The 25,127-nt window shown below is 44.2% G+C and overlaps 4 protein-coding genes and 3 long non-coding RNA genes across 10 annotated transcripts; 4 read left to right on the forward strand and 3 right to left on the reverse strand.

The window, feature by feature from the left end:
• Positions 1-116: 116 nt before the first annotated feature.
• On the reverse strand, positions 117-3,196 carry LOC123993625. Its single transcript, XR_006831480.1, has 3 exons — positions 2,834-3,196; positions 618-715; positions 117-512 (listed from the first exon to the last, which is right to left on the reverse strand). It is a non-coding gene; the product is annotated as an uncharacterized LOC123993625 (long non-coding RNA).
• LOC123993621 (zinc finger and BTB domain-containing protein 3-like) lies at positions 3,182-6,639 on the forward strand. 2 transcript variants are annotated; one of them, XM_046295969.1, is made up of 2 exons: positions 3,182-3,243; positions 4,401-6,639. In XM_046295969.1, exon 2 carries the CDS (start codon positions 4,403-4,405, stop codon positions 6,179-6,181), a length of 1,779 nt encoding a protein of 592 aa, XP_046151925.1. In that variant the 5' UTR covers positions 3,182-3,243; positions 4,401-4,402; the 3' UTR covers positions 6,182-6,639. The 2 variants fall into 2 exon arrangements, with proteins under 2 accessions (XP_046151925.1, XP_046151926.1); XM_046295970.1 differs by lacking the exon at positions 3,182-3,243 and adding an exon at positions 3,289-4,220.
• A 372-nt stretch (positions 6,640-7,011) lies between these two features.
• On the reverse strand, positions 7,012-10,121 carry rnaseh2c (ribonuclease H2, subunit C). The gene is made up of 5 exons (XM_046295972.1): positions 9,981-10,121; positions 8,705-8,859; positions 8,447-8,559; positions 7,988-8,107; positions 7,012-7,305 (listed from the first exon to the last, which is right to left on the reverse strand). Exons 2-5 carry the CDS (start codon positions 8,856-8,858, stop codon positions 7,282-7,284), a joined length of 411 nt encoding a protein of 136 aa, XP_046151928.1. The 5' UTR covers position 8,859; positions 9,981-10,121; the 3' UTR covers positions 7,012-7,281.
• On the forward strand, positions 9,702-12,968 carry LOC123993624. Its single transcript, XR_006831479.1, has 3 exons — positions 9,702-9,828; positions 9,931-10,144; positions 12,683-12,968. It is a non-coding gene; the product is annotated as an uncharacterized LOC123993624 (long non-coding RNA).
• On the reverse strand, positions 10,335-15,823 carry LOC123993619 (spore wall protein 2-like). Of its 3 annotated transcripts, none has more exons than XM_046295966.1 (10): positions 15,437-15,823; positions 14,831-14,890; positions 13,805-13,961; positions 13,534-13,617; positions 13,310-13,415; positions 12,602-13,234; positions 11,012-12,434; positions 10,711-10,905; positions 10,577-10,619; positions 10,335-10,474 (listed from the first exon to the last, which is right to left on the reverse strand). In XM_046295966.1, the coding sequence occupies exons 1-10, from the start codon at positions 15,517-15,519 to the stop codon at positions 10,439-10,441; spliced, it is 2,820 nt and encodes a 939-aa protein (XP_046151922.1). In that variant the 5' UTR covers positions 15,520-15,823; the 3' UTR covers positions 10,335-10,438. The 3 variants fall into 3 exon arrangements, with proteins under 3 accessions (XP_046151922.1, XP_046151921.1, XP_046151923.1); XM_046295965.1 differs by having other exon boundaries at positions 10,577-10,623; positions 15,437-15,822; XM_046295967.1 differs by having other exon boundaries at positions 10,577-10,623; positions 14,831-14,919; positions 15,437-15,822.
• zdhhc24 (zinc finger DHHC-type containing 24) lies at positions 15,248-18,862 on the forward strand. The gene is made up of 3 exons (XM_046295971.1): positions 15,248-16,519; positions 16,764-17,041; positions 17,241-18,862. Exons 1-3 carry the CDS (start codon positions 16,209-16,211, stop codon positions 17,543-17,545), a joined length of 894 nt encoding a protein of 297 aa, XP_046151927.1. The 5' UTR covers positions 15,248-16,208; the 3' UTR covers positions 17,546-18,862.
• A 4,337-nt stretch (positions 18,863-23,199) lies between these two features.
• On the forward strand, positions 23,200-24,957 carry LOC123993172. Its single transcript, XR_006831388.1, has 4 exons — positions 23,200-23,422; positions 23,580-24,248; positions 24,370-24,418; positions 24,635-24,957. It is a non-coding gene; the product is annotated as an uncharacterized LOC123993172 (long non-coding RNA).
• The last annotated feature ends 170 nt before the right edge of the window (positions 24,958-25,127 follow it).

Consider the following 25,127-nt stretch of genomic DNA (forward strand, 5'->3'; position numbering starts at 1 on the left):
TGTGTGTGTGTGTGTGTGTGTGTGTGTGTGTGTGTGTGTGTGTGTGTGTGTGTGTGTGTGTGTGTGTGTGTGTGTGTGTGTGTGTGTGTGTGTGTGTGTGTGTGTGTGTGTGTGTGTGTGTGTGTGTGTGTGTGTGTGTGTGTGTGTGTTTTCCTATCTCTGTGGAACAGTTGAGACTGTCCGTTGACAAAACCACAGCTTGTGCCTTCTGCTTCCCATCTGATAGATAGTATCCTTTTGTGTCTTCCAGTCATGTGACAGTGTTATCAGGAACACCCGTCAGTCTCTGTGCCTGTACTGTGGCCTGTATGGTAATAGAGCTGTTGTTGAGGGTGTTTTCAGACTCAGTCTTCATTCAGTCTTCTGGTTCTGGTTCCGAACAGTATCCGTTTCCATGGAAACAGTCTAAACAGAACTGGAAATCGACAGCTGTCTGATGACAAACTCAGCCATGTCTTTTACCTCCGAAGCGCAGATAAGCCTCTTCACCTACTCCAGTGGCAGAATACTCTCTAAAACAGATGATTTATATAATTTGTAAATATTCACTTCCCTCTCTATCCATCCCATCTAACATCCTCCGCTTCGTGAGTGTGTGTCATGTGTGAGGTACTCACATGTGGGTCTTAGTTTTAGGGCGGGGAAGTAGTTTCCCACTCAGTATCCCCATGTGTCAGCAATACACTGTTCTCCAGCCAGAAGAACTGGATAGCCTCTGCACAAAAACCAGAAACACATAAAGAAAAATACTTATGCATTTAGACAATGACAGCACTCTGATACTTTAAGTTATCAGACAAGGCTTTGGGGACATCAGTGAATATGGCCAGGTCACAGTCTCTCCTCATGCCTGGAGCAAAGGGAGGATACAGACATCAAAGGAAGCCCATCTATGAGAGGCTCTATGGCAAGTTTCCCAGACCCAGATTTAGCATATTCCAGGACTTAAAGCACTTAAAGAAATCATTAATTGAGCATGCTTGTAAAGCTAGGAGTAGGCTATTAAGCCTTCCCAGAAAGCCCTCCTTATTTGGGCAACAAATAATTTCACAGTGCTTAGGGACAGATCGGACTGGGGTGAGGGGTGGTCCAAAACACGGGATGGTTGCCAACCTTTTCTTTTTTCTTTTGGGAGGGTAGTGCGTTTTTTGGGGGGACATAGGGGAGGGTAGTGTGTTTTTGGGGGGGACAGAGGGGAGGGTTTTGTGTTTTTTTCTGTAGCTCAGCCCAACACCCCACGGTTTACCACAATATTCACAGGAAAATCTGTCGCCAACTGAATGGAAACCTAGCTATAGACACCCTAAAAACTCTGGAAAGTGCACCAGTCCAGTGTCACTTGATTATGCCTGCACATCATGGTTCACCAGCAGCCACAAACATCTAAAGAATAAGCTACCAGCCAAACAAACTGGTAAGAATTGTACTTAAAACCACATCATACTCATCTGGAGATTCAGCATTTTTTCGTCTCTATGTAATTTTTTTTGTATTTATGTAACAAAAAAAATAGGGACCACAATGGAAATAAGTCCCCAACTTTACTGTGCAATCCCGGTCATTTTAGTGGTATGTATGTTTTTTTCCCCCGGACAAAATCAATCAATCAATCCAAACTTTTTTGTGCACTCAATGTAAATGAGGAGTAAAGATTGTAGGGGTGCATGTCATGTTTATAGTGCAGTAATGTGAAATGATGGAACAGTGGGATGAAATAAGATGCTTTTATAACAGGATTTATGTGAAGTTCCATCTGATTGGCTCCATAGTGCAGAGCAAAGGACAGAGACATGGACAGGCGGGCATCCTTGTCCTGAAAGACAACACATGCACACTTGTGATTACCCACATAAACAAAATACTACAGTATACCATGGTATAAATACTATAGTATTCACTTTTGTGTTTTTACAGACTTTTCTTTAGTAGTATTCACTAAAGTCTGCAAAAACACTACAGTGAATACTGTAGTATTTACTGTAATATACTATGGTATTAAAAGTGAACTACAGTACAAATACTGTAGTAAAATAACTGTAGTATATGCTATGGTAATTAATGTAGTATTTTTGCAGATTGTAGAATACTTTAGTATTTACTGTGGTGTTATATGCAAACTGTACAATACTGTTGTATTTACTGTAGTGTTTTCTTTGACATTACTGTAGTACAGCGATATTGAACTCATTTTCCCACGGGGGCTGCATTCAGTCTTCAACGAGTTTGTTTATATTTCTTTGCCATCAACATTTTCTATAAATTGTCTATCGTTATTGGAATTGCCGATGCTCCCTGACTGTCTAGTGATTATTAGCGAGCTGAACAGTCGAGAAACTGTATTAATAAAGGTTCATTATCAATTTGTTTTTAGTCCTTTTTAAGTATATTGAGTTAATTGTGGTAGGCCTATAGTATTCTACAGTATACTACAGTTCACTATAGTAAGTACTGTAATATTCTACAGTAAACATGTAGTATTTTTGTTTATGTGCGAGTCTGTGGTGGTAACTCACACCAGCTAACTATACCACCACCACTCAATATAGACTTGCAAAACGAGAGGCTTCCAGTACTCTGCTACTTGCTAGAATATAATAAACGTCCTCAAGTTAGTCTTATGTCACGTTCACAAGGAAACTCGTACGACTTGCTAATTCTTTGAACGCTGCACGTGATTAACTACAACTAGTTAACAAGTCGGAAATTTCCGAGTTTCCTAGTTCTGATTTGCATTTGAATACTTCATTAGAGAAGGGCTAGCGAAAGACAGAAATATGAAACAGCCCAAAGAGGACTAATGTCAGTCTAATTTCTCACACCTCTTCACGATTACCTGACTTCCCCCTTCCACGTCCTCTTCCTCCACTGTCCATTTACAGTACAGTTCTTTCTGTCGGTTCAATATGGAATGGATCTCTCTCAACTCTCATAACATTAAGTTACACAGCAAGGCAAGCTACCACAATAATTAAAACGTTATGGTGCCCGGCCTGCCTACTGCCATGCCTACTAAAGAAAAGTTTGGACATTCAAAGCGCAAATGTTGAATGTTCTTACGGAAGCACAATAAATTACTGTGGTAAAACTCACTGGCAAGATATAGATTGACATATATAGTTACAAATAATTGCACGAAATGTAAAAAAGCAGGCACTTTGTTCACACTCCAACCAGTAGGTGCCAGTAATGGGCTTTGTCCCTTTGTTTTGTGTCAATAAAGAAAAGAGGCTACGTTTTTAGCAGGTAAGAATATCTTGTAGCAGCGGGCTAATGATAGATTTAAATATAACAATGGTGTTTCCAACTACATTTTGGTACATGTCCCGATAAAGGCTTTATCAAGTGATCTACAATATGTTTATTTAGAGATGTACGGGCTAAAATGGTCATAATTCAGTATTAGCAAGCTACCAGTTAGCTTGCTAATATTGGTCCAGCGAGTATCAAATAGCTATAAACCTCGCATAACTGGTAAATATTCAAATACATTAATCATTTGTGTTTATTGTGCACTTACTCGCTACTAAGAAACTGTATTGTTTTCTATTGATGAATAACAGTGCTTGATGTGTAGCTATTGAAAATTACGGATATATTTTCTTGCCTTTATCATGCATACAAGGAGGGTAACCAGTGCCTGAGGACTAGCGAGGCGGTATCCTCAGAATCCTAGAGTGAAACACTTACGCACTTGTCTCTATGTAAACTCAGTATTCCCGGACAGGCTATTAACAGTCAGAATGTTGAATAAACTTCCCCTTTAATTTACTTTACCTGTTGTCCACTTAATTTGACTTTATGTAGGATTAATCTGAGACAAAATAGCCACAGGGAAGTGTTATTAGCCAGTTTTTCATACACTGGTCTGTACAGTATATGGTTGGTATTTCCGGTTTTTATTTTAAATACTGATGCAATTCGCACGTGACAAACACTTGTACAACCTACCAGCGCCGCAAGAGTCGGTTTAACAACCCTTTCCATCCTCCTACCGCCAAAAGGGCTAACAGCAGGTACTACTGGTAAAGTATATGTAAATATAGTTTTATTCAACATTGTCTAGTAGAGACTATTGCGTGTTTTTTTAGGGTGACTTCAATCAGATTGATAATCCATGGAGTAACCATGGCAACAGTCTGTTGAGACAAGGGAGGCAGTCCAACCCGACTTCTCTGAAGCAGACTGATTGCTAGTGTGAGGGAGCACACTGTCACATTCCAGTAGGTGCTTCACTGGTTCTTTCTTTCTCTGTCTTCCTATCCATCAGATCTTGTAATTCACTCTCTCTCTTCCTTCACTTTCCCTCCCCCTTCTCTCTCCCAACCCCCTTCTCTCTCCCAACCCCCCTTCTCTCTTCTCCACTCCCTCGCTCTTTCTCTGTCTCCCTTCTCTCTCTACAGTAATGGAGTTCCCCCGGCACGCCCTGCAGCTCCTGTCAGGCCTGCGTTCTCAGCGTCAGCGTGGGTTCCTGTGCGACTGCACCGTCTTCGTGAGTTCCTCACGTTTCCTGGCCCACCGTGCTGTCCTGGCCTCCTGCTCTCCATTCTTCCACATGTTCTACTCTGATCCCCCAGGGGGCACCGGGGCCAGCTCGGTCACGCTGGACGGTGACATTGTGACGGCGGCGGCATTCGGCCTGTTGTTAGACTTCATGTACGAGGGTGTGCTGCGGCTTGAGGCCCCTCCCCCAGCAGAGGACGTGCTGGCGGCGGCGAGCTTCCTCCACATGAACGAGGTGGTCCGGGTGTGTAAGAGACGGCTACAGCACCGACCACCACCAGCTGAGGCAGACAGCACGCGCCCGGAGGAGAGTGGAGTGGCGGTGGTGGGTGCAAGTGGACCCGGAGTTGGCATGGTGGCAACAGGAGCTGCCAAAGTGATGGCGATGTCAGTGTCTCAGTCTGTGGCGATGCAGAGAAGCCAGTTGGGCTGTTATACGAGGTCAGAGAGGAGGGTGGAGGTTCATGCGCACGCCCCTCTGAGTCCTGACATGGCCGACACCACCCAGCCGGGCATGGACCACGCCCTCCTTCATGTGGGTGAGCTGGTTACCCTTTCCTCCGGTCCCTCTCCCAGGCTGGGAGGTCAGAGAGAGGTTCAGGGGGGCTCGGCCCTTTGCAGCCCCTGCAGCTCCACAGAGTCATACAATCTCAGCAGCCACCATCGCCAGCCCTCTTCATCAGCAGGTGCATCATCAGTGGTACCTGTGACCCAGACTGATGGCTCCAGCTCCATGGTGGGGATACTGACCCAGTCTGACCACAGCAGCTCCTCCAGCCCAGAACAGGACAGCCATGACCCTGTCTCTAACAAGAGCACAGTAATCACACCAGGCATGCAATGCCAGCAGCATGGTCTCAGTATCAACACACACCCTCAGATTAGAATACAGCCTCCACACTCACTCCTCACCTCATCTCCCAACCTGAACCTTGTAACCCATCAGGGCCAAACCTCAGCCCTGTCAAGGCCTGATGGGCTGCAGCATGGGGGGTCAGAGAGGGAGAGCAAGGAGGCTAGTGAACACGCTGACATGGGGACTGTGGGAGTGGAGGAGGTGGAGCAGGGGGAAGGGGTGAAGGTCAAGGTGGAGGCCATAGTGATCTCAGATGAGGAGTTTGAGGAGATGGAAGGAGTGATGATAAGGAGAGGAATGAATGGGGGTAGAGAACGAGGGATGATGGAGGTAGAGGACAGGAATGAGTTTAACGACGATAATAAAGACAGAGATGAACTAAACAACCCCCACTTCATCCCTCCTCACCCTCACCCCGCCTCACTCCAGATGACCCACTCCCACCCCTCTGAGCCTTTCTCCTTCTCCTTCTCCCCCTCCGGACCCAGCTCCACTTCTTCTGATGCTCCCCCTTTCCCCTCCTCCCTCTTCCCCTCCGTGGGCCAACATTCCGACCAGCCCGTCTACTTCCAGGATTCCATGGGGAACTATGTCGAGGACGTCCCCACGTGCAGTGTCTGTGGAAAGACGTTCTCGTGCGCGTACACCCTGAGGCGACACGCCATCGTGCACACACGTGAGCGTCCATACGAGTGCCGCTACTGTTACCGTAGCTACACGCAGTCAGGTGACCTGTACCGCCACATTAGGAAGGCTCATGACTCCAGCCTGCCAGCCAAACGCAGTAAAGGAGACACTGAGGAGGGCCAGCCTCCACACAGCTAACACACACAGCTAGCTGTATACTTCTCCATGCTACGGAGAATGACACATTATTTATGCCTTCCCCCTTCAAACACCAGACATCCTGGTCTTGCATGTCCATGGCAATGATCTGAGATACTTCCAAATGATCTGGGATACTTCCCATGATCTGGGGCACTTCCAAATGATCTGGGATATGTCAGATACGTGTTTCCCTCCACCAGGATGGTCTTTTCAGACATGCCCATTCCCGGGACTGAGTGGGCCCGGTGCTCAGTCAACAAGCTGGTGCTGGCATTCCTAAAGGACAGGGGCTGGTGGTGTTTTAGCTATTTTAAATGGGACTTTCAGGACTTTTGTCTTTTACATATTGTACCAGTTGTCTTACTATGACCTCAGTGCCAAAATACTTTGTGTACTGTACTATGTTATATATTCCAGATAAATTGGCAGTTGTCAAGGGTACTGTTTTTTGTCAACACTAATAGCGTAATGGTCTGTGATACTTCTACCTGTAAGTCTCCATTGTTGCCAACTTTTACGATTGGCTGAATCGGGGGCGGCAGGGTAGCCTAGTGGTTAGAGCGTTGGGCTAGTAACCGGAAGGTTGCAAGTTCAAACCCCCGAGCTGACAAGGTGCAAATCTGTCGTTCTGCCCCTGAACAGGCAGTTAAACCCACTGTTCCTAGGCCGTCATTGAAAATAAGAATTTGTTCTTAACTGACTTGCCTAGTTAAATAAAGGTAAAATTAAAATAAAACTACTACTTCATTGCTGTGAATAGAACACATTTCTTCAGTCTAACATACTTCCATTGGAGTACTGCTCAATAAATGACTTCCAACACGATCTGTATCACAATGGTGTATAATTGATGACAGAAAAATACAACAAAAATAACAACAAAAAGAACATTAGTCACAAGAAGCAGCAAGCACAATTCACCCCTATGGATCTGTCCACTACTGTGAGGAGTGTTCTACCCATTGTCCATTATTCCTATTTTTACAAACTAAGCAATGGCTACTGAAAACACAACCAAAATGTGTTTAGAGGCAGTCTTCAGCATGAAAAGGAGGGTAGAGAAGGGATTGATCTTCTTTGCTCTGGCCTCTTCCATGTCAGTCATCCACCGGCCCATGTATCTGTCAAATATGAATAATGTGTTATTACCCGTGGGCCATGTATGGTAATACATCACTGGGGCCGAGCTCCCTGCCATTCAGGACCTCTATACCAGGCGGTGTCAGAGGAAGGCCTTAAACATTTTCAAAGACTCTAGCCACCCAAATCATAGACTGTTCTCTCTGCTACTGCATGGCAAGCGGTACCAGAGCGCCAAGTCTGGGACCAAACAGCGTCTACCCCCAATCTATAAGACTGCTGAACAGTTAGTCAAATGGATATCCTGACTATTTGCATTTGACCCCCTTTTTAGTTGCACTGACTCTCTTGCACCGGCTCTATGCACACTCACTGTAAACTACCCACACATTCACACATACTACACATCACATACGCTGCTGCTACTGTTTATCTATCCTGATTGCCTAGTCACTTTTACCCTAACCTACATTTATATATTACCTCGTACCACTGCACATTTACTCGGTACCGGTACTCCTTGTATAAAGCCTCGTTTTTGTTATTTTATTGCGTTACTATTTCCTTTTTGAAATTTTTGTACTTTTTAACTCTGCATTGTTGGGAAAGGGCTCGTAAGTAAGCATTCACGGTAAAAATGTAAACCGGTCGTATTCGTCGCATGTGACAAATACAATTCAATTTTGATTAATGGAGAAAAACAAATTATTGTATTACACACACCGCTTCTGCCAGATCCGGCCAGGCCATTGCCATGGCGATGCCGTCATCAGAGTTGGGCGAAGTCTCGAGGTTCCAGTAGGTGACTTTATGGAACACTGAGGACACCTTCACAGTCCTGTCCTGGACACACACATTACCTCACATATATAATTACTGTCAGTGTGTGAAGAGTTTAAATATGCAATATAGTGTTATACAGTATGTGTTCCTGCTGCAGACAATGGAAAAGGAAGAGTTTCATATTTCCTGGTTGGTGTGTGGGGTTCACAGCTCAAAAACAGATTATAGCTATCTTCTTTGAGTTGTTGCCCAGTGGCAAGAGCTTGTGGACAATGGTTGGTGATTACAGATAGATTAGAGGAGATTCTGAGAGCATTCTTTGTGAGTTGTTGACCTGCTACAGTAGATTATGTGGATGTTGGCCAGAGAGTGATGATTTTGGCAGTGTTTACTGTTTACCTCCTGGTCAGAGCCTGATTTGTTGACCTCTCTCAGCACCAGGCCTGTGTAGCCCTGTGGACAGCTGACCTCCTGACCTTTTAACCCACGACCCCTGAACGACACCGTTTTCTCTGTGGAAAATGTGGAATAGACACACAAGCCATATTAAAGTAATCTGTATTGACTGTAGGCTACACACAGCACTCTGTGACATCAGATGTTGGTCTTCCACAGTCTATGTACAGAATGCATGCAGCTACTGCTGCCTCTATGTACCATGTTTTCGGTCTTTGATGGTGGCTGTGAAGAACTGGGACACCTCTGCAGGCCCATCATGCTCTATCTCACAGGGCAGCAGGTGAACAGAGGGGCATTCTGCCTGGCTCACTGAGTCCAGCTGTAATGTGGTCACACTGCAATTGGATGACATCCTGAAAGAGAGTGGCAAAATGTCCAAAAAAAGTATATGGCCCATATTCACTATTATAGATACCAACATGTTCTCTGTATGGACACTTAGGTATTACACTTTGATGGAAGTAAATGGTGTGGGTGAATTCAGTGTTTATCTTTAGCGGCTGTAGAAAGTTACGTCCTCGGTCAAAGTGAAAACACAACACAAGAAGTGCATGGGGACCCACGACCAGAGGGTTAGGCCATCTTTGTAAATAAGAATTTGTTCTTAACTGACTTGCCTAGTTAAATAAATATTACAAAGCGAGATCAATGAGTTAGCCAGCTAACTTTGATAAACAACCAGAAATGAATGTTTATTTTTTGGGTAATTAAAAAAGCTACATATAGAGGTGTCTTTGGTTGTTGCCAATTTCAAACGTAACTTTATAAAATAAAATAAACTTTTCAAAATATTTTTGGCAAGTTAGCTGGCTAAGTCATTGACCTGCCTTTATAGTATAACCCCTTTACGGAAAATGAATGCACTGCAGCGAATTCTCAAACTTAAATAAATCCTTATCAACCGGATGATAACAGTATAATTGGACAAACGTTGGTTTATCGTTAGCTAGCTAGCTTGTCTAGTCAATGACAATGGACTAATTCCCTTGCTCAGCATTCAGATAGATTTTCTAAGGCACTTTCGCAAACACATTTCAAACATTTGGTTAAGAATACTGATACAGTATGTGGCCTGAAAAACACAGTTACACTATACAGTAACGACTCAACCATAAATACAAATCAAAATCAAATGTATTTATTTAGCCCTAATTACATCAGCTGATATCTGAAAGTGCTGTACAGAAACCCAGCTTAAAACCCCAAACAGCAAGCAATGCAGGTGTAGAAGCAGACTTGTACATTTTTCTAAAAAGTATCTTTGTTTCTTTTAAGAGAGAAAGAAGAAAAGAAGAAGACAGTGGTCCTTGTCAAACCCAAAGGTAAGATCACTGCAGACTGCACTTAGGTATCCATAGATACAATTTAAAAAGGTTAGCTACTCGCACTATTTATAACCTAACCTGTACTATCTGTCTTTTCAGCCATATATGAAGACTTGGACAGTTTCTCTGCTACATATCTCAATATTTACCTTTCAACCGTCAAGATTTCTAATGTTTTCCTCCAATTTCCATGAGGGCAAGTAAACTTCGACGTGATTGGATAAGATCTTCTTCTTCACCACAGAAAGATATGCTTTTGGCGCGTGCAGTCTCAACTCATTTGGGGTGTGCTGCCCCCTACTGTGCTGGAGTGGTAATTATATCTCAATCTCAAAACAGCATTTTCAATATTCTCTTTTTAATAAAATGCTAATGATTTGCATTCGGTGCATCTTGACATTAGATAAGGAATGTTCATTTCATGTTCAAGTGTTGTGAATTTCATGTTCAAGTGTTGTGGATTTAGAAGTCTGGCATTAGAATTGCAGTCACTCATATCTTGTTGAGGTTTTAGGTGAGCTGGAACACAAGGCTTGTCAGTCGTAGAAGTGATCAAACTCTTCTGAGTCTGTGTCCTGATTAGCCCCTTTCTTTTTGTGAAGTGCTTTTACTTCAGAGAAACTGTCCAAGTCTTCATATATGGCTGAAAAGACAGATAGTACAGGTTAGGTTATAAATAGTGTGAGTAGCTAACCTTTTTAAATTGTATCTATGGATACCTAAGTGCAGTCTGCAGTGATCTTACCTTTGGGTTTGACAAGGACCACTGTCTTCTTCTTTTCTTCTTTCTCTCTTAAAAGAAACAAAGATCCTTTTTAGAAAAATGTCCAGAGATAGTAATTTGGAGCAGTAATTTGTCAAAGAAATAACAACACTCACTGTTTTTCCTGAGACTTTGCTTGTGGAGCGAGAAGAGTTTCAATATCATCATCCTCATCTGGAAAGGGATCCACAGACCATGAATACCCTTTCACTTTGTCATCTTCATCATCTTCACCATCATCATTTTCATCATTATCATCGATCACTTCTTCCTCCTCCTCTTCCGCTACCTCTGCCAGGCATTTGGATGACCTGAGAATCATAACAATTGAGTCATCATCATCATCATCACCATCGCCATCATCACCATCTTCATCATCGTCATTGTCTTATCATCATCATCATCAGTGCGTTTTACCTGTGTTCTGGTGGTGAGATGATGCTGTCGTCAGAGTCTCTCTCCTCTTCATCCTCAGGTTGCCCTGCTGCCGAGTCTTCCTCAGCATCCTGACAACGCTGCTCCTCTTCCTCGCCACCATCTTCTTCACCTTCTGACCCCTCCTCATTATCATCTCTTTCATCCCCAACTTCCACATCCTCCTCTTCTATCTCTTCGTTCTGAGAAGTGTGTGATTCCTCTCTTTCGTTCTCGCTCTCTTCCTCCATTCCTCTATCACCCCGTTCCACCTCCTCACGCTCTACCTGCCCTTCTGAGTCCTGTGCCTCCTCTGCTTCCTCCTCTCCCCTCTCCCTGTCTTCCTCGTCCTCTGCAGTGTGCTCCCTTATAGAAACGCTCTCACTCTCTGGTTGGACTTCTTCCTCTTCCTCCTCTCCCCTCTCCCTGTCTTCCTCGTCCTCTGCAGTGTGCTCCCTTATAGAAACGCTCTCACTCTCTGGTTGGACTTCTTCCTCTTCCTCCTCTCCCCTCTCCCTGTCTTCCTCGTCCTCTGCAGTGTGCTCCCTTATAGAAACGCTCTCACTCTCTGGTTGGACTTCTTCCTCTTCCTCCTCCTCCTCCTCTCCTTCTTCTCTGTCTCTCTGGTGTGCCTCATTGCCTTCATCCTGATCTTCTCCTTGCTCTTTTTCGCCTTCATGTTCTCCCATTCCCTCTTCTTCCTTTGTTTCCCTCCCCTCCTCTCTGTCATGTTTAATTTCCTCCTCCTCTTCTCCTGTTGCTCCCCCCTCCACACAGAGTCCAACCAGACTCTCCTCTTCTCCTGTTGCTCCCCCCTCCTCACTGAGTCCAACCAGACTCTCCTCTTCTCCTGTTGCTCCCTCCTCCGCACTGAGTCCAACCAGACTCTCCTCTTCTCCCTCTGTGGCCTCCATGGCATTATCTCCGACTTCTTTCTCACTGGCTACTTCCTCTCTATGACTCACTGACTCCTTTTTAATCATTGACGCCTGCATATGACTTCTTGACTCTTCCATTTGATTCACTGCCTCTACCCTATGACTCCCTGATTCTTGAATTTGACTTGATTCCTCCTTTTGACTCACCGACCACTCCCTATCACTCCCTGATTCGTCTCTATGACTTCCTGACTCCTCTGCACTGAATAGGTTAGCCAGTCCCCTACTCATCCTGCTCCTGTTTCTCCCTACCACCGATGTCCCATCATTCTCTGAGCTTTGGACCACAGAGGCAGAAGATACTGAAGCCTCAGGAATAACCACCTCCCCGGATCCTGCAAAGGACCTGTCTGTTGCACTCTGTCCTGCTCTTCCTCCATTCTTCTCCTTCCTCTTCCTCCTCTCCCTGCTACTGACGCTGTCTTTACTGGCCTGACTGGAGGTTCTGCTACTCTCACTGCTCTCTCCATGTCCACTCGACAGACGCACTGCAAACGCACACACAGATTTGGGTTATAATGAGTTCAAAAATTACATTTAGCAGTCAGCTCGGACCAGTGTGGCCAGAGTTGACAGTTAGCTTGGGTTTAGTTGCTGGTTCATTGTTGGTTAGTGTACAGTTAGGCACGTTTAGATTATATGAAGCAGTTCTTACCTGGTTTGATGTCGAGCTCATGTGCCAAATCGCTGCTCTTCTCTCTCTTCTGTCTGTGTCCCACACTGCTCCCTCCTTCAGGACTAGTCGCTGCACTGGCCACCCTCCCCAGATCCTCCCCCGCCACATCCTGTACTATTCTCCATCCCTGGGTATCCGGCATGGCAGGGCTTGTCCAGGAAGTTTGAAGGCCCGCTGGGGCCCTGAAATGGAGCCCAGCCGTGGCAACTCCAGCAGCCCATTGCATGGGGAACCCTGCCGGTGGTGCCTCCTGCTGGATCACAATGTGGTGTTTACTGGGGTTAGAGTAGGACTGAGGGGGCTGGATAGGGTAAGGCTGAGGGGGGTAGAGGGACTGAGCGTGCTGGACAGGGTAAGGCTGAGGGGGGTAGAGGAACTGGGGGTCATAGGGGTGGAGGGGGTGAGCGGGTTGGTGAGTCATGTCTCTTTGTTGGAGTTTGGACTGCATTCTGGTTTGGGAATCAACCCATTGGGAACGAGCATGAATCAACCAGGAGGACTGAATTGAAGGGATGCTGGGATGATGGTGACCATTTTGGATGTAGTCCTGGTGGCCATTTTGGTTGTGGTATTCTTGACGCGCAGCGGCATTCTGGAGCTGTTGGACATGACCTAAAGAAAGAGAAATGACAGTGAGCTATGTTGGTGGGAGTTAAGTTGAACTGTATAAGGGTGTGTTGGTGTTACATGGAGAAAGTGGAGGTTGGGCTCCAATGGGGGGTCTGGAGCCCCTCTCTTCAGCATTGTCCTCCTCCATACTCCTCAGGCACTCCTTCAGGTGCTGCTCCAATCGCTGTGGAAGAAAGTACAGGATTAACCTAGCCTGGTGTGTCTCAAATCACATCACATATGATATCTGTAAACATCTAATAAATTACTTGTTGTTATAGTGTTCGGCAGGGTAGGCCTACCTTGCGTTGGGCAGATAGTGTCTTCTGTTTGAGCTGCTGCTGCCAGCGAGGGAAGCTCTCCTCCAGATACCTTTCATACTCCACCTAGAGGGGTCAGTGGTCACAGTTAGGGATCAGGGTCATCTGGGGGCCCAGAGAGGGACAATGGTGAAGATTGTATGTAAGTGTTTGTGTTTGTCAAGGTGTGGAGGTAGGTGGATGTCTACCATTCCACATGCGGGTGGTGCATGCCATGTGTGTTCATTTAATTCTTTCATATTGGTGTCCTCACTTTTATGGTATTCATAGCGGCGTTGCGGGTGACCATGTCTCTCAGAGTGTCCTGGGCTCTGTCAAACTCCTGCAGCAGCTGCCTGTTCTGCTGCTGGGCCTGACGCTCTCTCTCACTCAGTTCCTGCCACCGGCTCTGCAGCCACACAGCGCGGCTACTGCACACATACACACAGATAGGCAGGCACGCACACACATACAGACGCAGTGGTGGAAAAAGTATCCAATTGTCATACTTGAGTAAAAGTAAAAAATACCTCAATAGAAAAGGACTCAAGTAAAAGTGAAAGGCACCCAGTAAAATATTACTTGAGTAAAAGTCTAAAATAATTTGTTTTTAAATATACTTAAGTATCAAAAGTAAAAAAATAAAACAAAGTATGTAGTTTCATACAATTATGAATCATTTCAAATTCCTTATATTAAGCAAACCAGACGGCACTATTTCCTTGTTGTTTTAATTTACAGATAGCCAAGGGCACACTCCAACACTCAGACATCGTTTACAAAGGAAGCATGTGTGTTTAGTGAGTCCGCCAGATCAGAAGTAGTATGATTACCAGGGATGTTCTCTTGATAAGTGCGTATGTTGGATCATTTTCCTGTCCTGCTAAGCCTTGAAAATGTATCGAGCACTTTTGTGTGTCAGAGAAAATGTATGGAGTAAAAAGTACATTGTTTTCTTTATGAATGTAGTGAAGTCAAATTAAAAGTAGTCAAAAATATATATAGTAAAGTACAGATACCCCCCAAAAACGACTTAAGTAGTACTTATTTTTACTTAAGTACTTTACACAACTGCACAGACGGCATGCACGCACGCGGCACGCACACACACACACACACACACACACACACACACACACACACACACACACACACACACACACACACACACACACACACACACACACACACACACACACACACACACACACACACACACACACACACACACACACACACACAGTAGTCTTTTATTCTTATATATTTTGATTCCCAAATAAAAAGTACACTGCTCACTCACAGGCGCTGATCCCTCTGTAAGGTCACAAGGTCACTCTGCAGCTTTATCCTCCTGCGCTCACTGTGGGGAGGAAGACACACAGAACAGACCTACTGAACATGTACTAATTATTTTATTTCCAGAGTTTACCGACATGGATTACTCCATCATACAGGCAACAATGGGGCGGCAGGGTAGCCTAGTGGTTAGAGCGTGGTTAGAGCGTTGGACTCGTAACCGAAAGGTTGCAAGTTCAAACCCCCGAGCTGACAAGGTACAAATCTGTCGTTCTGCCCCTGAACAGGCAGTTAACCCACTGTTCCTAGGCCGTCATTGAAAATAAGAATTTGTTCTTAACTGACTTGCCTAGTTAAATAAAGGTTAAAAAAATATATATTTAAAAAAATGACCCCTGGTGGTGGATAGATTCTGTCTTTTTTCATACTGTACAATAAACTAAAATATACTTCTCAAAATCAAAACAACAGTGTTAAAAAAGCAAGTAAAAAAATAAAAAATACTTTAATATCATACCAGTAGTCACATCAAGTCACAGCAATCATTCAACCCCTGTATTATCTCAAATAAAAGGATACATGAGAGGTTCTCTCTGGTTTGCGCTCTCACCTCTGTAGCAGTCCTTCTGGTCCCTGTTTTGTATAAACACCTCGGTTATCCTCGGCACCGTCCATATACCAGGTAGACATCATTTATCTTTCACTACTGGCATGACAGGAACCACAAACCTTTGAAATCGAAGGCTCACAAACAGCCGCCTGGGATTAACATGGATTAAGGGTTAGTTGGATTACTCTCTCATAGGGGGAGGAACATGGGGTATATTGACATTACTGTCATCACAGATGAATTGGATAAACCTTAGTATCTTTGCTGTCTTCCCTATGAGTGAGAAAATATATAGGACAAATAATGTTACACTAATGAATAACCTCAATAAAATGAAAGTAATGACATTTTAATGTCTGATAGTAAATAATCAACGGTCATATTTAGGAGAGTTTATTTTACTGTAAATGCACGTGACAATTTGTTGTTGTAGTACAGTCCTTTAGTCATTTCACACGGATCACTTACGCGGTATGTTAAAATATGGGGGACGGTTTTTCATGTAACACAGGATACACTGACAGCTCCACTTCATTTGTTTAATTAATGAAGACGCATTTGGTGAAAATACCACCAGCGCTTATCCACACACTGATTAATGTTAATGACAACAAACAAATGGTAGTTTAGTGTATTTTACTCACTAAATCGCTAACGTTAGCATCAGATCACACACACCACTTTTCAGTCGCCTGTCAGATATCGTGTTAGTTCAAATCAAAACAGTGGCGACAACAAGGAAGCATAGAGAACACAAGACCGACAAGGCACCATGACATGGTTTAGTTTCGCAGGTCGGGTGTGGGATCGCGTGGAGAAGACGTGTCTCCATCTGCCAATCGTTCTGAACACCGTTCTCGTGTTCTCCATCACGGCGGAGGTGAGCTACCTGGTCCTGGTCGAGGCGCCGCTCCAACCGGACCAGAAGAAGACCCAGTGGTCTACCGTATGGAAGACTCTGCACCTCCTCGTGCAGTACTTCATGTTTGGCAACATCACATGGAACGCCTCGCTGTTTCTGAAAACCAGCACCAGCATTCAAGGAGTGTTCCTGGGTTCAGAAGGCATGGCTCAAGGCTGGAGGTAATCTAAACAGACATAATGGTTCATCATTAGGACAAACAAACTGTTAAGACTGGTTGAATCACATGTGTTTTGAGACAATGCAATGATGACCGGAGGTATTTTCTCATCAATAGGCTGGTGGTATTCAAAAAATGTTATGGGGCAAGAGATTGTTCTCATTATTCTAATATTATTTCCCCAGTGTTCATGACGCTGTTATACCTGCAGTTATTACATTAACACACATCTATTCCACCCACAGGTACTGCTACACATGTGAGACCCACACTCCCCCGCGGTGCTCCCACTGCTATGACTGTAAGGTGTGTGTTCTGAGACGAGACCACCACTGTGTGTTCTTCGGCCAGTGTGTGGGCTTCCGTAACTACCGCTACTTCCTCAGCTGTCTGCTGTTCATGTGGACGGGGCTGCTGTACGCTGTAGTGATGAACGCTGAGGTCTTCATCATCATCCTGAAGGAAGGAGTCACGCTGCACAGCATCCTGCTACTCCTCATGCCCTGGATCATGCTCGTCTCTGGTTAGACTGGGAGGGAGAGAGGGGGAGGGTGTGTGACAGAAAGAGAGAGGGAGAGATAGAGAGACGGGCGAGTGAGAGGTGTGTGTGTGAGCGAGAGAGAGATAAAGGTTGTGTGTCTGCAATACAGAGAAAGGTGTATTTGTGTGTGAGCGTTGTACTATTATCTGACCCTCTCTCGCTTCTCTCTCCTCTCCTCCAGGTCAAGTGACAGCGCGGGCCTTTGCCTTTGCCTTCATCGCAGACACCTGTGTGTTGGGCTTCCTGCTGGTGGCAGCCTTCCTCTTCTTCCACCTTTTCCTCCTCCTGCGAGGCCAGACCACCAGAGAGTGGTACTCCATCCGCAGGCCCTACAACCTGGGATTACTGGGAAACTTGCGGCACAGCCTGGGTACCCGCTGGTACATCTGCTGGCTCTGCCCACTCATCCCCTCCCCACTGCCTGGGGACGGCATCCATTTCCAGGTCACAGAGTCACTGGAGTCGGATCCCAACCGCTCACGGTAACCCTGGTAATGTGACGGACACAGGTGTGTGAGGATGACAGTGACACCTTGCAGTGCAGGCAGGTGGTGTGGCTTCGTGGAGAAGATTGACTGTAAATCTGAAAGCCTCTTCACCCACTGCTTTCCCTGTTTACTGAGTCAGTGAGTGGGTGGGTGTGACGGCAGGTATAGCTGCAGTATCTCAAGGTTGCTCTGTGGTACTTTGACCCATTGTCTATGTGCCAACATTATTTGATCCATTACCTAATTCAATCAGCTAAATGAGAAAGCATGTATTTATTGGTTTGCTTGCCTCAGCAGTTCAAACAATTAAATAAGCATTGAAATGTGAGTCCACTGAAATTATAAATGTTTTGATTGTTCATTGATTGTACTGTATTGATTTCTTGCTGAGGTTTGCTGTGAAGGTAGGATTGTTGATTTGGAAGGAGATCCCCCACACTTACTAGTGCTGGAACAAGCACGCATGTCCACTCTTTTCATTGTTATTTGTCCTGATTGAGTGTGCCTTTGATTTATTTACCTACAAAACCTGCCTTGCCAAACCACACATGTACACTTGGCGTACAGTTTATTAAGTACACCACCCTGTTCACGAAAGTGGATCGCCCCTACAGACAATGAGTCACGTGGCCAGGGCTTGCTATATAAAGCAGGCATCGAGGCATTCAGTTACTGTTCTATTTGGGCTAAACGAGTGACCTAAGCGACTTTCAGTGTGTTATGATCGTCGGCGCCAGTATCTCAGAAACGTCTGCCCTCCTGGGATTTTCATGCACGACAGTGTCTAGGGTTTCTCGAGAATGGTGTGACAAACAAGGAGTTTCTAGTAAGCAGCAATTCTGTGGATGAAAACAGCTCGGTGGTGGAGGAGGTCGAAGGAGAATGGCAAGAATCGTGGAAGCTAACAGGAAGGCCACAAACAAACCAATAACAGCGCAGTACATCAGTGGAGCGCAGAACGGCAACTCGGAAGGCACAACCCAGAGATCCTTGTCATGGATTGGGCTACTACAGCAGACGACCACACCGTGTTCCACTGCTATCAGCTAAAAACAACAAGAAGCGGCTCCAGTGGGCATTCGATTACCAACACGGGACAATTTAGGTGTGGAAAAATATCACCTGGAACATGACAGCGATTTCAGTTTACTTGAGTGGCCTGCACAGTCCCCAGACCTCAACTCTATACAGTATCTTTGGGATAAGATGGAATGGGCAAAAGGGTGTCTGACCTGGTACCTGACATTTTTATTTAACCTTTATTTACTAGATGGGTGTACCTAATAAACTGGCAATTGAGTATGTTTTCACTTTATGTTGAGTTTAATTGAAGGCCTATTGATTGTGTTTTTACCTCAGCTGCAGACATATAGAGATTTATTGTTAATTGCAGCATGGTATGTTTTTCAAGTTTGAGAGGGATGTCTAAAGGGCCAATGCAGCCATTTTTAGCTCAATATCAATTAAGTACCTTACTGTGATTGTTTTCATTTAACATGGTCAAAAATAGTTACTTTGCCAAGAGCAATTTCTCAAGCAATAATTTTGCTCAGACTGTCTAGGAGTGGCCTGAGATGGAAAACAGAAAATGTGCTTTTATTGGCAGAGATGTTTGGAACTCTCTTTATTATTGGTCTATTAACTAATTTACCACCTGGTGATGTCACCAGACTGGCCAAAACTCCATTCAGCCAATACATGCTGACATTTCAGGCGGTCCATTCAAACAGCTCTTAACCTGAAAGGGTGTTTTCAGCATTCTCACAGTATCATTCCAACCTCATAGTGTGGAAATACAGTGCCTTGAAAAGGATTCAGAACCCTTGGATTTCTTCACATTTGATTGTTCTTCAAGTGGGATTCAAATATATGTAATTGTCATTTTTTTTGTCAACAATATACACAAAATATTCTGTAATGTCAAAGTGAAAAATGATATGTTTTTTGTAAGATTAATACAAAATGAAATAACTATAGTCAGTTGTTGCATAAGTATTCAGTACCTTTGTTTAGGCAAGCCTAAATTAGTTCAGGAGTAAAATGTGGCTAAACAAATCACATCAAAAGTTAAATGGACTCTGTATGAAATAAATGGGTTGACATGATTGTTTATGACTAACCCTTCCTCTGTCCCCCATACAACATTTGTAAGGTCCGTCAGTTAAGTATTGAATTTCAAGCACAGATTAAAAACTACCAGAGAAAAGCCTTGTAAACAAAAGGGCAGTAATTGCTAGAAGGTTAACAATAACAAATCAGACATTGAATATCTCTTTAAGGATGGTTAGGTGAATAATTATGCAGTGGATGATATATTAAACCACCCAGACACATCAAAGATATTGTCATCCTTCTGAACTGAGCTGCAGGACAGGAAGGAAACTGCTCAGGGATGTTTCCATGAGGCCATTGGGGATTTTAAGACCATTAAAGAGTTGTATATACGTAACTAAAATATAAATGCAACATGCAACAAATTCAACGATTTCTACTGACGTACAGTTCATATAAGGTAATCAATCAATTGAAATAAATTAAATAGGGCCTAATCTATGGATTTCACATGACTGGGCAGCGGCGCAGCTATCGGTGGGCCTGGGAGGACAGGCCCACCCACTTCAGAGCATGGCTCACCCACTGTGGAGCCAGGCTCAGCCAATCAGAATGAGTCTTTCCCCAAAAAGGGCTTTATTACAAACATAAATACTCCTCAGTTTCATCAGCTGTCAGGGTGGCTAGTCTGACGATCCTGCAGGTGAAGAAGCCAGATGTGGAAGACCCGGGATGGCATGGTTACACATGGTCTGAGGTTGTGAAGCCGGATGGACATACTGCCAAATTCTCTAAAACGACATTGGAGGCAGCTTATGGTACATAAATTAACATTACATTCTCTGGAAAAGAGCACTGGTGGACATTCCTGCAGTCATCATGCCAATTGCATGCTCGCTCAAAATTGAGACATCTGTGGCATTGTGTTTGTTGTGTGACAAAACTGCACATTTTAGAGTGGCCTTTTATTGTCCCCGGCACAAGGTGCACCTGTGTAATGATCATGCTGTTTAATCAGTTTCTTGATATGCCACACCTGTCAGGTGGATGGATTATCTTGGCAAATGAGAAATGTTCACTAACAGGAATGTAAACAAATTTGTCAACAAATTTCTGGGATCTTTATTTCAGCTCATGAAACATGGGACCAACACTTTACATGTTGCGTTTATATTTTTGTTCAGTTTATATTTTTCTCACGCATCTACACACAATACACCATAATGACAAGGTGAAAACAACATGTTACAGAAATATCTAATGTACATAATGTAAGCATTCACACCCCTGAGTCAATACTTTGTAGAAGCACATTTGGTGGCGATTACAGTCGGCTGTATCCATTTTGCACATCTGGATTTGGGGATTTTCTCCCATTCCTCCTTGCAGATTTTCTCAAGCTCTGTTGAATTAGATGGGAAGTGGTAGGGAACAGCAACCTTCAAGTCTTTCCACAGATTTTAAATAGACTTTGGCTTGGCCCCTCAAGGACTTTCACATTTTTTGTTCTGAAGCCATTCCAGCGTTCTTTTGGCTGTATGCTTGGGGTCATTGTCTTGTTGGAATGTAAATCTTCGCCCCAGTCTAAGGTTGTTGGTTCTCTGAAGCCGTTTCTAATCTATAATTTTCCTGTATTTGGCTCCATTCATTGTTCCCTCTATCATTACCAGTCTCCCAGTCCCTGAATAGCATCCCCATAGCATGATGCTGCCACTACCATGCTTCACGGTAGGGATGGTGTTAGACGGTGATGTGCTGTGCCTGCTTTTCTCCAAACATGGGCCAAAGAGTTACATTTGTATTTTATTTAAAAAAATATATGTTTTACCTCCTTCATCATGGTATCCAATTGTTAGTAATTACTATCTTGTCTAATCGCTACAACTCCCGTATGGGCTCTGGAGAGACGAAGGTTGAAAGCCATGTGTCCTCTGAAACAACCCAACCAAGCCGCACTGCTTCTTAACACAGTGCGCATCCAACCCGGAAGCCAGCCACACAAATGGGTCAGAAGAAACACCGTGCACCTGGCGACCTTGGTTAGCGCGCACTGCGCCCGGCCCGCCACACGAGTCGCTGTTGCACGATGAGACAAGGATATCCCTACTGGCCAAACCCTCCCTAACCCCGAAGACGCTAGGCCAATTGTGCGTCGCCCCACGGACCTCCCGGTCGCAGCCGGCTGCGACAGAGCCTGGGTGCAAACCCAGAGTCTCTGGTGGGTGGCACAGCTAGACCTGCGATGCAGTGCCCTAGACCACTGCGCCACCCGGGAGGCCCTAAGAGTTACATTTTTTGTCTCATCAGACCACATAATCTTTTGCCTTATGATCTCAATCTTTCACATGCTTCCAGGTATGCCGCCTTTTTCTTAGGAGTGGCTTCCGTCTGGCCACTCTCTCAAAATGGCCAGATTGGTGAATGGCTGTAGAGACTGTTGTCCTTCTGGCAGGTACTCCCATCTCAGCCAAGGAACATTGTAGTTCTGTCAGAGTGGTCATTGGGTTATTGGTTACCTCCCTGACCAAGGTCCTTCTTGCCCGGTTGCTCAGTTTGGTCAGATGGCCAGCTCTAGGCAGAGTCTGGGTAGTTCCATTTTTTTTCAATTTCCCAATGATGGAGACCACTGTGCTCTTGGAAACATTCAACACTCTAGAAATGGTTTTATACACTGAGTGTACAAACATTAAGAACACCTGCTCTTTCCATGACATAGACTGACCAACTGAATCCAGGAGAAAGCTATGATCCCTTATTGATGTCACTTGTTAACTTCAATCAGTGTAGATGAAGGGGAGGAGACAGGTTAAATGAGGATTTTTAATGCTTGAGACAATCCAGACATGGATTGTGTATATGTGCCATTCAGAGGGTGAATGCGCAAGACAAAATATGTAAGTGCCTTTGAACAGGGTATGGTAGTAGGTGCCAGGCGCCAGGGTCAGCCTGCTTATTAGGCAGGACAGCTCGTGTACACTAGCATGCGGTAAATTACCATGTGCTGCTTAGGCCGCCCAGTGGCTCTCTTCTGGCAGCATGTGGCAGCACGTTCGATTGTGCGTCAAGAATTCAGCGCAGCAAGTTTGTCTGAAGGTCTGGTTATTATATGGGTCAATAGTTTAATCCATTCTCCATTTCATGAATTTATTCACAGGTAAATAGTAATATGCTCTAAAACACTGGTGACAAACTTTTCTGCCCTGTTTCCAATCGTCCACATGGCTGGGAAGAACCTATTCAAGTAAGTATATACATTTTGAAAATGTAAAAGAACAGATGTATTATTAGCTAACTAGCTATAGTGCAGGCTAACTCAAATGAGCTGCTAACGTAGCTAGCGATCTAGTCAACTTTACATAGGCATATGGTGATGTTTAATTCACTTAGCTAGCTAACTTCATATTATCTAGCTATCAATGTATTTATCACTGTAAAAAACAAACTCCAAATGCATTTGTAGGTAGCTAGCTAAAAGCCATGGAGGAGGGTGAAAGGATAGCAGCCCCAACTGTCAAAGTGAGGGAGTAGACTATTTTGGATAGGGCAGGTACTTTTGTGTAGTTCCAGTCCCCAGAAGTGAGGACGGAGGTAATAGTAACATAATATTCAGTGCCTGTCTAATTTGAGTGTAATGAAATCTGTTTCTTGTGAGGTTTTCCGTCCTCTGATACAGAGAGCTGTGAATGCCTGTCTGCAGATGAAGAGGTCCCAATGAAGCATGGTGGTTCTCTGTCCTGGTCCTGGGAACTCAAAGGGGTGCACGTTTTTGCCTTAGCACTACACAGCTGATTCAAATGATCAAGTCATCATCAAGCTTCAAGTGGTATTTATTTATTCATTTGTGATGCCATCCTTGATATTATCCTGCTATTGTCACAAGCTACACATGCACATGTGTGTGCACCTGCATCTATCCAATGTTATCATGATGTTATAAGTGATAATGATTACTAATGACATTATCGTTCATATTCCTACAGATACCTTGTAACTGGAGATTGCTTCAAAACGATTGCCTACAGTTACCGTGTAGGGCACTGCAAGGTTGGGTGACCATGACCATCTCGGACTGCCTCCTGGGGGAATTCAGGCATGTGAAGGCTACCTGTGTCCTGCACAACTTCATGAGGATGGACACGAGGACCAGGAGGGGATCTGCAGCTTGCCGTTGTGTGCCAGAAGAGAAGTCTGCTGCTCTGCACAATGTTTCAAGGATGAGGTCCAACAACGCAGCAAGAGAGGCAATCCGTGTGCGGGAGATCTTCACCTCCTACTTCTTCAAAGAGGGTGCTGTCTCCTGGCAAAACCATAGACTATACTATGCACAATCAAAGGCTATTTTAAGAGCCATCCACATTGCAATAAGAGTATTCTTCAATTTACTTAGCTATGTCAACTGCAGTTATTCAATTCCCAGTTTCTCTCCATTTGATTTCTACTTCTCAGTTGAGGATGCTGTTTAGGTAAAGGTGTGATGTCTATACAAAAACAAAACAGGCTATTTTAACAGTTAGACACCCTATAACCCACACCTACACACTCGCGTATCAATCTGATTGATGGATTGTGTTGTGCAGTAAGCAGGCTCAGGTGTATAACTGTGGCTCCTTCCAACTTCAAATAGGCATGAGGGCCAACCATGGAGAATAGTAAGACACTTCATTATTTCTATAACTACGCTATATTATTTGTCCTTGTATGTCTGTGCGTGTTTTTCAGCATAAAGTACTTCACTTTATCCCTATCTCCCCTTCTCCCTGAATCCTCTAGGTTATATCAGATGTGAACAGGCTACATAGAGGGCACAACATGATCAGAGGTGAGAGGTCACTTGGTCGGGTCAACAGGAAGTATTATTATAGATATGCTTTACATTGAAATACAGATAGAGATGTAGTAGTCCCAGAATGAATGATCCAAGGCCAGTTATGCATTTCACCTCCTGATGATTATGATGACTGACAGTGTTAGAATAAAGAAAAAAACACAAGGCTTAAACATGCTCTCTCTTTCTCCATCTGTCTCTCGTCTGCAGGTATGTTTTGATGTGAGATGCCAACCCCCAGTCCCGACATCGCCACCTCACCCGCTCTTAAGATAACCTTCGGGCCGACTGGGGGCCTAAGGCTGGTTAGGAGACTAAGCTAGAGACACTATTATGTAATTGTGATGAACAAAGAATATTAGGGTAACACTGTGATTCATTAATCATATACGGTCTAACCTGCTACTCTGTTCCCTTTTTGTCTTTTATACCTTTCTCGCCACCTCTTTCTTCCTCTGTTTTTATAATGCACACCAGATGTGCATTTAAGTGCAGATTATACTTGTATGTATAAATATAATATTACAATTATAATATTTATAATGCAAGTATTATGTATTTATAACACTTGCATAATGAACTTCTTTAACTAATTAAATCATGTTTCTAGTCTATTGCATAGTTACAATGTGTAAATCAAATCAAATCAAATCAAATTTTATTTGTCACATACACATGGTTAGCAGATGTTAATGCGAGTGTA

Source organism: Oncorhynchus gorbuscha, linkage group LG13 (genome assembly GCF_021184085.1).
Source record: "Oncorhynchus gorbuscha isolate QuinsamMale2020 ecotype Even-year linkage group LG13, OgorEven_v1.0, whole genome shotgun sequence".
Taxonomy (NCBI): domain Eukaryota; kingdom Metazoa; phylum Chordata; class Actinopteri; order Salmoniformes; family Salmonidae; genus Oncorhynchus; species Oncorhynchus gorbuscha.